Raw genomic sequence first — 12,545 nt, 5'->3', positions numbered from 1 at the left:
AGCTGCCATATATTTTGAAGAATCATATGTGGCATTAACAGGAAAAAAAATGAGAAAAAAAACAACAAATTGGGTCCCATCATTCTTTTCAAAGAACTGGCTCTAAGAACCAGCTCATTCGCAACCAATACATTACTACAGTGTATACACTTAGATGTTTTTGAGTGGAGTTTGCATGTTCTTCCTATGCATGCATGGAGTAGGTTTTTCTGGGTTAGGTTACACCCTAAGCTGTTTTGGCTGTTGGAAAATGGACGAGAAAAATGTTGCTCCACAACAATCCTATTACCTCTCAGAGACAAAGGCTTCAAGAATCTTTGTCTTGTTTGTGTCAGTCTTCATTTATTCTAATGAGAATTCCTTTTCCTCTGCCTGCCGACATGTAATTGATTCCTAATGTAACAGCAAAAAGTGGTCCTCCAGTGTGAAGAATGCAACTCTAAGAGACGAAGAGGAAGGCCTCATTTAAACACAGTGGGAAACATGTTGAATGCTTCCAAAGCATTCCTAATCACTTGCAAATACCTGTAACAAAATATCTGTCTAAAATATATAATACAGAGACGTCCATGCACAGTCATTGTCATCTATGCAATAAAATACAAGCGTTTACTTCAACTATGCCTTTGAGTATATATATCAACATCCCTGTGACAGACTCTGTGACCGAGATACTGTACATCTAAACACCTAATGAACACGTTTTTATCCTCCACAAATTGAACAAATTTACAGTATGCACCAGAGGAAACACCCGCACGGTACACTGGGAGTGCCCGATCTCGGAAGCTAAGCAGGGTCGGTCCTGGTTAGTACTTGGATGGGAGACCACTTAAGAATACCAGGTGCTGGGGTTGGGAAGTGGACCAATCACCTACTCCTGTAAAAACCTACAGATTACAGAAACCACAATTGTGGCCTATGTGTGCCTCATGGCACTAACAGCTCTAACTAACTAACTAACCATAGGAAAAATAAGTGGTAGAGTGATTGTCCCCCAATACAAATGGTTGAAGGTTTGATCCTGAGCCCCTGTGACTATGTCCAAGTGTCCTTGAGTAAGATACTGAACCCCCAGTGGCTCCTGATCCTGTGTCATCAGTAAGTGAATGAGGAGACAAGTATTAAAGTGCTTTGAATACCTTGAAGGTAGAAAAGCGCTATAAAGCAGAACCTTGATTTAACAGATATCGGAAGTAACAGATTGTCTGGACAGTACATGTGTCCAGTTGTCAGTTAAACTGGCTTTGATAAAGTCTGTTACTTCCAGAATTGGCTGCTGTTGTTTACTGGTGCTGTGGTGCAATATAGGCAGAGACTGCGACACACGTATTTCCGTGTCACAGACATACAATATGACTAGATCCACCAAACAGGCCATCATGAATGTGGTGACATTCCATCAAATGCATTGAAATATGACAGCCATGTTGAATTGACGTGGCAGCCATGATGGCTGGAGTTCTATCTATTGTCGCATAGAGCTCTGCGCAGAGATAGAGCAGCATGGCGGCGCTGTTTAAGAGGAATATGACACACAGGTCTCTGGAGTCTGGAACCTCCTATTTTTGGTACAGTAACAGTTTTTTGTCAAGCTGTTTGTCTATGGCAACGGATTTGGAAATAGGAGGCACTCCTCCACTCGCCGATGACTCCGACAACCAATGTTGTACCCGAACGAGTTCAATGAACGGAAGTTAATGAACTTGTTCATATTTTGGGCGAATGTGAATTGAACTTACAGTAGATCATTTCTGCCTGATGCACGTGATTGAGAATGCCTCTCATTCTGGCGTCTGTGAACGGTTTTCGAACTGAAGTTAATTTTCATTTGAGAGTGCCAGGTTTTGTTAGGAACTTCCAGGATAAAACACATCTGAATGCACTACATACAAGACTTCATATGTCAGGGTAAAACGCCGTATTTGGCAACCGATTAAGTGCGGCTGCTATTCATGTTTACATGCGCGAGGTGCTTTCAGGGACACTCCGTAAATGCAAAAGAAAGTGTTCTTTCTTCCATCCATCCATCAATTTTCTGAGCCGCTTCTCCTCACGAGGGTCGCGGGCGTGCTGGAGCCTATCCCAGCTATCATTGGGCATGTTTTTGGGACGTGGGAGGAAACCGGAGTGCCCGGAGAAAACCCACGCAAGCACGGGGAGAACATGCAAACTCCACACAGGCGGGGCTGGGATTTGAACCCCGGTCCTCACAACTGTTGTTGGCCACCAATTATTTTGTTTTGTAATATTAGACTAGATAAGATCAAATGTTTTGTTAATATAGTTAGCCAGAGGCCAAAGCCAAAGTTATCAATGTCCTTTCACCATCGTTCTTGTCATACTGTATTGCATGTTTTTGTTTGCACATTAAGGACAAAAGTTAGGGATGTCCCGATCCAACTTTTTCCCTTCACATCCGATACCAATATTGCAGCCTTGAATTTTGGCCAATACCGATATCGGTCCGATATTAGCAATAATCATACATGCTTTACTTGTTTTTTTTTAGTATGGAATGTTAGAAAAGGCTTGATGAAGTGATATCACTCAAACAGAGAACAATAACCAGCAACTGTAAGTATGAGAAAACCTGACCCATTTATTATTAACCAACAGGTTACATAAAGTTACTTTAAAAATAAGTATGTGCTACAATTGAATAAAATAAATCCATCCATCCATTATCTTTACCGCTTATCCTCACTAGGGTCGCGGCTGCTGGAGCCTATCCCAGCTATCTTTAGCGGGAGGCGGGGTACACCCTGAACCAGCTGCCAGCCAATCGCAGGGCACATAGAAACAAACAACTATTAGCACTCACATTCACACCTGTGGACAATATAGAGTCTTCTGAATAAAATGAATACAAAATTATATTGGGAAATCCTGAAAAATAACTTCAATAAAACCAGTAACACAAATATATATTTAAATTGGAACATAATCACTGCTTAACTTAAAAATACAGTATGCATATTCTACATGTGACTAGATTAAATAACAAATAAATTAGAAAACCACAACAAATTATCTCAACAAATAATAAATACAAATTATACTTTCAAAGTGCAAAATAAGAAAGCTCAATTCAGTTATTTATTTTACTGTCAGTTTATGGTGGAACATCCCTTGCTTTCTCCACCTGTACGACAATACACTATTGGACTTCTTGATGCAACTGGGGTTTAGTTTTATTGACGATCACTGTTCCTGCTGTGCATGTCTTGGCCTGTGAGGGGCAGTGTGATACACGCAATGAGATATACACTTGCAGTAACAAAGTCAGTAGAAGTCACTATCGAATATTGTTATTACAACTCGTTTTTCACAGAGTTTGAAGACTACATACCAGAGAGTGTTGTTATATTAACTGTTTCTTTGTGGTTATGAAGCTTTTATTTATCAATTTTCATTATTTTGAGAGATAAGTGCCCTAAATTGTTGTTGGAGTTGTAGTAGTTGTCGTACTAGAGCGGCTCCAACTACCGGAGAAAAATTCCGTGTGTGTTTTTTGGACATAATTGGAAAAATAAAGATGATTCTGATTCTGATTCTGAATTCAATGCCACTTTTCATTAGCTCGTCAATGGTGTTTTTCATTCATTGTGTATTAGCTTTGAGCTAGCAATTTTTGTGAATAAAAACGAAGAAAGAAACGAAGGCTGTGATGTATTTGAACATTCAATAGGTGTCATTCTTTTTGTATGTGACTTTACTTTTACAGTGAACTTAAACTGGAGTGTCAATACACGACTTCAAGCAAGCAACATTCACTCCTTGCGACTATGTAAGCACCTTAGCAGCATGTTGTTGTGATCACGTGGGCTCTGCATGCTGTCCGGGCGCTGCTGCATAGAAGTGCTGAAGCGGAGCATGGAATGGACTGATTGTATAAGAATGGAAAAATCAGAGATTATAGAGCTAGTCAGAGCCGATATAATACTCATTTTTCTTGCTGACATCGGACCAATTTCCGATCTCAAAGATCGGGTCGGGACACGCCTAGACAAAAGTCTTGTTGCCAGACTTGACATGAAGACAAAAGTCTTCATGTTTTTTAGAGTATAGGGTGAAAAAAAGGACTACAGACTCGTAAAGGTTTTGGAACGGTGAACTTAGTTAAAAAAAAATTATTAGGAACTATGAGCTGAGCGAGTTAAATTTTGGAACAGTGAACTGAACTTTGAACTAGTTCACGTAGAAAATGAATTTACCCAACAATGTCACCATCAAGCACACCAGCGTGGTAAGTTTGGATAAAATCAAAAACTTTTCAAACATTTTCAAGCTTTTTTTAATGTGTATTGATCATAAATTTGTCCTCTAATGGGAATTTTAGTCCATGAAAAAAGGTGCAAAACAATAATTTTTGTATTGTACAGTACTATGGGTGGATATAGCTTCAATATAACAAAATCATCTGTAACGGACTGGTTGGGCGAACTCCCATGTACCCTCGAGGACGCTGCTGAGGGTCAAGAGCTGGTCAACTGTTCCACGACCACGATAAAAACCACACTACTCCTGCTGAATCTGAGATTCAACTTCCCAATGGACCCTCCTCTGCAGCACCCCTGAAAAGACCTTACCAGGGTGTCTAAGGAGTGTGATCCCCCTGTAGTTGGAACAGACCCTTCGGTCCCCCTTTTTAAAAACGGACACCACCACCCCAGTCTGCCAATCCAGAGGCACTGTCCCCGATCCCCACGCGATGTTGCGGAGGCGGGTCAACCAGGACAGCCCCACAACATCCAGAGCTTTTAGGAACTCCGGGTGAATCTCATCCATCCCCGGTGCCTTGCCACAGAGGAGCTTTTTTAACCACCTCGGTGATCTCAACCCCAGAGATAGCCAGAGAGACCCTAGACTCTGCTTCCTCATGGGAAGGCGTGTTGGGGGAATTGAGGCGGTCTTCGAAGTATTCTCTCCACCGACTCACAATGTCCCAAGTCGAGGTCAGCAGCGCCCCATCCAAGCTATACACAGTGTTGATGGTGCACTGCTTCCCCCTCCTGAGACGCCATATGGTGAACCAGAATTTCCTTGAAGCCGCCCAGACGTCGCCTCACTGAACTCCTCCCTTGCCTGAGATTTTGCCTCAACGACCACTAAAGCTGCATTCCGCTTGGCCAGCCGGTACCCACCAGCCGCCACGACCAGCACTGACCACCTTACGGCCAAAGTTCCAGTCGGCCGCCTCAGCAATGGAGGCGCAGAACATGGTCCACTTGGAGTCAATGTTCCCCGCCTATCCCGGAACATGAGGAAAGTTCTGTCGGAGGTGGGAGTTAAACTCCTTCTGACAGGGGATTCTGCCAGACGTTCCCAGCAGACCCTCACAATACGTTTGGGCCTGCTAGGTCGGACCGGCATCTTCCCCCACCATCGGAGCCAGGTCACCGCCAGGTGGTAATCAGTTGACAGCTCCGCCCCTCTCTTCACCCAGTGTCCAAGACATGCGCCTCCAAGGCCGATGACATGACCAGAAAGTTGATCATCGAACTGCAACCTTAAGTGTCCTGGTGTCAAGTGCATGTATGGACATCCTTATGCTTGAACATTCGTTCGTTATGGACAATCCGTGATGAGCACAGAAGTCCAATAACAGACCACCACTCGGGTTCTGACCGGGGTTCCATTCCTCCCAATCACGCCCCTCCAGGTCTAACTGTGATTGCCCACATGAGCATTGAAGTCCCCCAGCAGAACAATTGAGTCCCCAGTGGGAGCGCACTCCAGCACCCCCTCCAAGGACGCCAAAAAGGGTGGGTACTCTGCACTACTGTTTTGTGCATAGGCACAAAACAGTAGTGCGGAGGGAGGATACCCCAATGTACAGGCACGGAGCCGGGGGGCAATAAGTATACCCTCACCTGCTCGGCGCCTCTCACCGTGGGCAAGTTCATACTGGAAGAGAGTCCAACCCCTCTCAAGAGGACTGGTACCAGAGCCCAAGCTGTGTGTGGAGGCAAGCCCGACTATATCTAGACAGAACTTCTTGACCTCACACACCAGCTTGGGCTCCTTCCCTGCCAGAGAGGTGACATTCCACATCCCTAGAGCCAGCTTCTGTAGCCGGGGATTGAATTGCCAAGGTCCCTGCCAGCTCACACTGCACCCGACACCTATGGCCCCTCCCACAGGTGATAAGCCCATGGAAAGGGGAAACCACGTTACTCTTTTGGGCTGTGCCCAGCCGGGTACCGCATATGTAGGCCCGGCCACCAGGCCCTCGCCTTCGAGCCCCACCTCCAGGCCTAGCTCCAGAGGGGGGCCCCATTGACTCGCGTCCGGGCAAGGCAAAACATCCTCCTGTATTTTTAAACATAATTGAGATCTTTGGAGCCGTGCTTTGTCTAGTCCCTCTCCTAGGGCCTGTTTGCCATGGGTGACCCTGCCAGGGGCATAAAACCCCAGACAACTTAGCTCCTAGGATCATTGGGAAAAACATACCCCTCCACCACGATAAGGTGACGGCTCAAGGAGGCTCTTCCTTTTTAACAAAATAAGATGTGTGTGTAATATGTCTCTTACAGCACAAATATTGTTAGCTCTTTATAACCAGCAGAAGCAGTTGTACGTGCTATACAGTACTTGGGGTTGAACTGATGCTTTTAATTAACAAATGACAATGACAATTATAGCTTGAAGTCGATTCATCGCCAATCACGTCTTTTGTAATTAACAAACGGATGCCTCACTGAAATCAACAGGTGGTCGCTCAGCGAAGCAAACTAGCAGCGGTGCATCAAGCATATGCAAGTCTATCCTGAAATATAACAAAAGCACAAGTGCTATGAACGCCCATCTGAAAAGGCTATCGCTATCACAAGCTGAGGATCAGCCTAAATTCTTGTCACCCATCAGTGAATTCACCAAACGCTCTCCCGTAACAGTGAAAAAACAGACAATATACTGAAGCCTCTGCTTCGACAACAAAACCAGGACAACCATTAGTTGATCAATAACTTGACCGTTATGAACGGTTATTGTCGTCAACAACTAGTTTTTTGCTCAAGCCTTCATTCCGCAGCTTCTTCTTCTTCCTTGGCATCACCCCAACCCCCGATTCAACCATCCAATCACTAATCACACTCGGACACCTTCATTGTCTCATAGACAGTCAGATCTTATAAAACGTGCAACAATCCACGTAACACAACTTGCTACAATATATTATTGTAAAGCATTCCCTTCTATATTTTGTTTAATTATTTGCTAGTATTATACACTGCAGAGAGTAACAATCTTGCAGTTGTGTTATGTGACTTGGTGTTAAGAGTTTTACAATACTGTCTGCTAGGCCACGAAGGTATTTGAATGTGGTTAGATGAGCAAGCATCTGAAAGTGATTGGATGACCTCCACGTCAACAACAAAAAATCTGAAGTTGTTCAACTCCTATTTGGTACCCTTCTTGGCTATAGGTGTTAGTGAGTATTGAGTAAAGGTCAAAGCAGGGTACTAACTGGGTGACCCACCCATATATCTAAATGTGATAGACTTACTATATAAGCTAATCTAATGTCCTCTACATAGAGTGAGAAAGTAAGAAATGTCTTACCAGTCAGATGGGTATTTCTTTTATCTCTGAGGCCACTGCTTTTGAAGGTGGTGGACCGTGACAGGGGGGGACAGCCAGTAGGAACAGGAACAAAGGTGGGGTCCAAATCCAGAACCAGTTGGTTCAACTGCTCTATTGAGTCATCTATTTCTATAGATAATGAAGCTAACTCTGCTTCTTGGCCAGATGATGCATTTGTGCAATGTATTGACTGTATAGTGTCTAAAATATCGGAGTTTTGTGAAACACTGCAAGCGTTAGCCTCTTCCAGTCCACCTCTCTGCACCTCTAGCCTATTGCAGTGTCCTCTGGTTGGTGTATAAGGAGCCACCGATGGTGATGGCTTCTCATTCAATTTACCTGAGCTGTATTCTCCATTGGATACCAAGTTATTTTTGGATTCTGTTTGCTGTTGAATCCAACCGTTAGTAAAGTCAGCATGGGACAGTATCGAGCCTTCGGGAAGATTCTCAGTTGAAAGGGAGCAAATATTACTGCTACATGGCGTGTCTGAAAAAGGAGCTGCTACATCATCCTCATCTTCCAATATATCAGTCTCCCTTTCGCTAGATGAACGCTCTCCAGTCATAGTTTGTCCCAAGCAAGACTCATCTTTAGACACCCCCTCCTTTGTTCTTTCACATGTAGCCAGCTCAGTCATGACCACTGGTAGAGGCTGAGAAATAATTATTTAGCTGTGTCTTGTGCTGCTAGTCCACCTTTAGAACGAAACACAAAGGCCTGAATGAATGCTGGGAGATGGCATTTGGTCACTGGAGCAAGAGAAGGGAAGATTCTTCGTCATCACTCCTTTTCCTCGCTCTGACAAACGAGTGTCATTCTGGGGCATGAGCTGTAGGTGTTTAGCTGTGAAGACACAATAATTTCTTTCATTGCAGTGTTCAAAGAGGTGATCAGAAGTGAATCCAGTCCAATGATGTTATGGTACTCGTTTTGGGGAATACAGTGTTCCCCTGCTAAATCGCGGGTCATTATTTGGAGGATTGAGTGGGTAAGACAGTGAGAACAGGAAGAGAAAGGAATACTTTAAAAAGTGTGTTTTAATAAGTTTAGATGTATTGAAACTGTGTGGGACTGTTAAAATTTAAATAATTTCTATAATCTCTATATCACAAATATTTACCTATTCCGGGCATATTTGGAATGTATCCAATGCGATAAATGCGGGTTCACCCTAAATACATGCATGAGTGAATGAATGAATGGATAAATAAATACTAATAAATACATTCCAATGATGTTTTAGACCTTCATAATTTAAATTAGCATCTTTGGCATATGCCTGAAATTTGTAAGGTTCATGCATTATTACACCCAAGAAAGCATGTGTTTCATTTGATTTGATTTGTTTGTTTGTGAGCAGGATCATGCAAAATCTACTTATAAATTATTTACACTAAAGTTTATGTAAGAGTAAGTCTGGAGCAAGGAAGAACTTATGATATTTTGGTGCAGATCCAGGAAGACATTTTTGGCATGAGTAATGTGAAAATCTTTTTTTTTGTTTTTATACAAATAAACTGTGATCACGACATAAAACAAATCACAGTGGCTGCTAAAAACGAAACTGAAGTCAATATAAATAAAAAGTACACAATTGCACCATTGACTTACTTGGCTCACTTGGTCAACCCTCATATGTATTGCTTTTGTACCCTCGACACTCGACTTTTAAATCCTACCTCTACTTTTGGTCCCTGGGAAATATATACTACAGTATAAGGTTCCGATTTTTTTTCGAGTTCAGTATCAGCTATAAAGATACAGACTCTACTGTAAAAATGTAAGCATCGAACTTGAGGGAAAAAAAGAGCATGCTTTGCAGTTAATTTTATATTGTTTCTTTATGCCTTGCATCACTGTTGTTAATGATTAATTATGACAAGCAAACATAAGCAAAGAAATGTTGAATCATTGCCATCTCCCTTTACACACTACAAGTAGATAAGGGGTGTAAGGTGGCACGCACATGCATGTGTGTGTCACGCAAATAACATGTCTGTCACAGAAATCTGCCTGAGGTCAGACCAAACTGATTGTTGATTATTCACACGAACAGAAACCACAGTCAGTCAGTTACACTCACGCTTACTGTGATACTTTAACAGACTCGCTCAACACAATACGCTTTTTGATTGAAATACGCTAGAAAGGAAAATACCAATCATGTTGTTTTCTGATGAATGTTTTTGCGCTTAGAGTTTGTAAGAGTGTGCCATGTACTTCTTGCAGCAATGCATACAGTGCATACCAGGACTACATGAGCACGGCCTCTTAAGTCCAAAGAGCCAATAAATTCCAGACATGCATGGTAAGCTCTCACAGCTGGTCTAATAGGTCTATCGCTTTTAGATGTGCCCATATACAGATATAACACAGTACATTCAAAAGTTGATTTTGAACATCTGTTACAGGATCAAATGTTATATTACAAATACAATAACAGACACACCACATAGGAAATTGTCATCAACACTATGAAAAGCAGCCTACTATACCTGCAATCAGGAGAAAACGTTCACTATTCCCTCTGCAGACAGAGTAGAACAATACAGTTACTGCTTGATCTTTTCCTCACAGTTCATGAAACAGGAACAGAGGATGACAAGCTGGAAGGAAAACGATGCAAGGACAAGAAAAAAAGTTGAGATTGCAAGGGAGATGCAATGATTCAGAGTACCTGCTCTGTCCTCCTCCTCTATCGTCCTTTCTGACTCGCAGGCAGTCAACACAGGAAAACAAGCATAGAACTTACTCTTAAGGTGCCAACAGACCACCCCCAGTCCCTCCTGTCCGTCTCTCCCCCACCCATGTCCCGACTACGCTTCTTCCTTGCCTCCTCCGTCCCAATTAATCTCCGCCTTCACCGGGACCACCGTTTTGAAAAGGGCCTGCTTAGATAGCTGAGTCCCTTCCTCTGCTTCCCTTTTCCTCCCCCTGCATCCTGTCCCAGTTGACACAGATAGAGAGTAAGAGTAAGTAGGCACTTGTGCTTTTTTGTCTCTGGGGTAGAGTGAGGTTAAAGGGTGATCATCTATCTAGCATTCAAACACCATCACATACTGAATTAAACAGGTAAACAAGCTCATGCTGCACACGAGTCAAAAGAACAAAAGAACATCAACATGAGAAAAAAAGCATGTGCAAAGGCCTTGAGCTGCTCAAATATGGAGAAGGGAATGTAAACATGGGGGCGGGTTCTGAAGGGGTTTGTGTACAAGAGGGGGAGGGGAAAGGAGGGGAAATTGCAACCTGCAACTTGAACCTGAAATGCACAAGAGGAGTTAGAAATTGGTAGACAGGAGGCAGATAAAGGGAGAAGAAGCCAAGCAAAGAGTGTACAACATAGATGGGGTGATGAGGGAAGGTGGGCTAGGAATGGGCTGAGAGGATAAAGTAGAACCACCTGTGGTTGAAAACAACATTCTTGAAACTGGCTCTGTTGCTCTTTGCCACACTCATTATGCTCATGTGTATTTGTGTGTGCAGTTAACATAGTGGCAATATGCATTTGCATTCCTGTGCGCATTTCCGTATATTTGTTTACATTCCCCTTTCCTGCAATGCTCTTCAATGGTTGAAACCTAAATTGCATAGCAGGTCGGAGCAGATATAGCAATAGCACAAAACAGATGGAACTGCAAGCTGCAACTGGCAGTTAAAGCTTTTCTTTGTCTGAATAATGATTCTAACTAAATGGAAACTCCAGATAAACAGATCAGGGTTGTAACTCTGCCTGCTGTCTAGATTGTCATTATAACCACTGTCAGGAATGTCAAAAAGACTTTGTAATCACAAGAGTTGCAATCTGTCGCACTGCTGACAACACAATTACAGTACCCACAAGACCAGATACAGCAAAGACTTATTAATACAAAATAGGTTTCTCACCCGACAAAGTGCTATAAACACGGAATAGAAGTCAGTTATATTGATAAGATGCAGATTTTCTCTCCCCCCTTCAATAAAAAGAAAAAGCAAATGACAAAGACATTGGTTAAAAATTAAATAAAATCGCCCTTAAAAAAAAAAACAATTATTTTAACAATAATAAAATATTTACATTCTTTAGTAATTTAACATCAATAATTAAAATATTCCCTTAGGAATTAATACGTATCAACAAAACTGTCACTGAACATAACATAAATAAAAGGCACTTTGTTCCTGAAAATGTAAACAAAATCCTCCATACAATATACCGGTACTCCAGGTACATGCCAAGTAGGTTGCCTAGTTTTAGTAAACATTTTTGGGCAAGGAAAATAACCTGTTACAACATGAGGCTTTCAGCATGCCCTGTTCCATGTTACAATATCACCCCTACACTGAAAACCATTTCTGACTTACTGTGAAGTCCCACCCTAGGTGGGTATAAAAAGCGATACACTGAAGTTGTGACCACATTGCTAGTCTAAAATCTGACAGCAGTAGGCTCAGAGAAGGTCCTGAAAGGCTTTGTTTGCTTGCAGTAACATAGGAAAGAATACAATGAGACAGACACAGTAATATCACAAATCAGGTGGGTCAATGAATCGTGAGTGTAAGCTGACTGTAATGGCAGAAAATTAACTAATAACCTAATGAAAAAAAAAAAAAAAATGGTGATCAAAACACAATGGCAAAGAAGATGCTGAAGATGTCAGCTATGTATAACGAATATGTCACTTACTTTCTCTTCCATTGAGTTTCAAAACATTTTTAGTAACAATTATCCACAATGCCAAGTTAAACTTTAATATCATATTTAATTAATCAGAAAGCACATTTCCAACCAGACGCTGCCTCGAACCGCCTGTCGATCTCCCGTTCCATTCTTCCCTCACTTGTGAACAAGACCCCAAGATACTTGAACTCCTCCACTTGGGGCAGGATCTCATCCCCGACCCGGAGAGGGCACGCCACCCTTTTCCGACTGAGGACCATGGTCTCAGATTCAGAGGTGCCGATTCTCATCC

The 12,545-nt window shown here is 42.4% G+C and overlaps 1 protein-coding gene across 1 annotated transcript in view; it reads right to left on the bottom strand.

Annotated features, from left to right (window-relative positions):
• Positions 1–10,399, bottom strand: part of tns3.2 (tensin 3, tandem duplicate 2) — a 45,806-nt gene extending 35,407 nt beyond the window's left edge. The window contains exons 1-2 of the mRNA XM_061779643.1: positions 10,365–10,399; positions 10,086–10,117 (exon numbers count right to left, since the gene is read on the bottom strand). Coding sequence (XP_061635627.1) covers positions 10,086–10,117; positions 10,365–10,399 — 67 coding nt within the window. The remainder of the gene's footprint in view (positions 1–10,085; positions 10,118–10,364) is intronic.
• Between the last annotated feature and the right edge of the window lie 2,146 nt (positions 10,400–12,545).

The sequence above is a fragment of the Phyllopteryx taeniolatus genome, chromosome 7 (assembly GCF_024500385.1).
Source record: "Phyllopteryx taeniolatus isolate TA_2022b chromosome 7, UOR_Ptae_1.2, whole genome shotgun sequence".
In the NCBI taxonomy this organism is placed as follows: Eukaryota; Metazoa; Chordata; class Actinopteri; order Syngnathiformes; family Syngnathidae; genus Phyllopteryx; species Phyllopteryx taeniolatus.
Note: the sequence above shows the minus strand (reverse complement) of the source record. Positions and strands in the feature narration are given on the sequence as shown.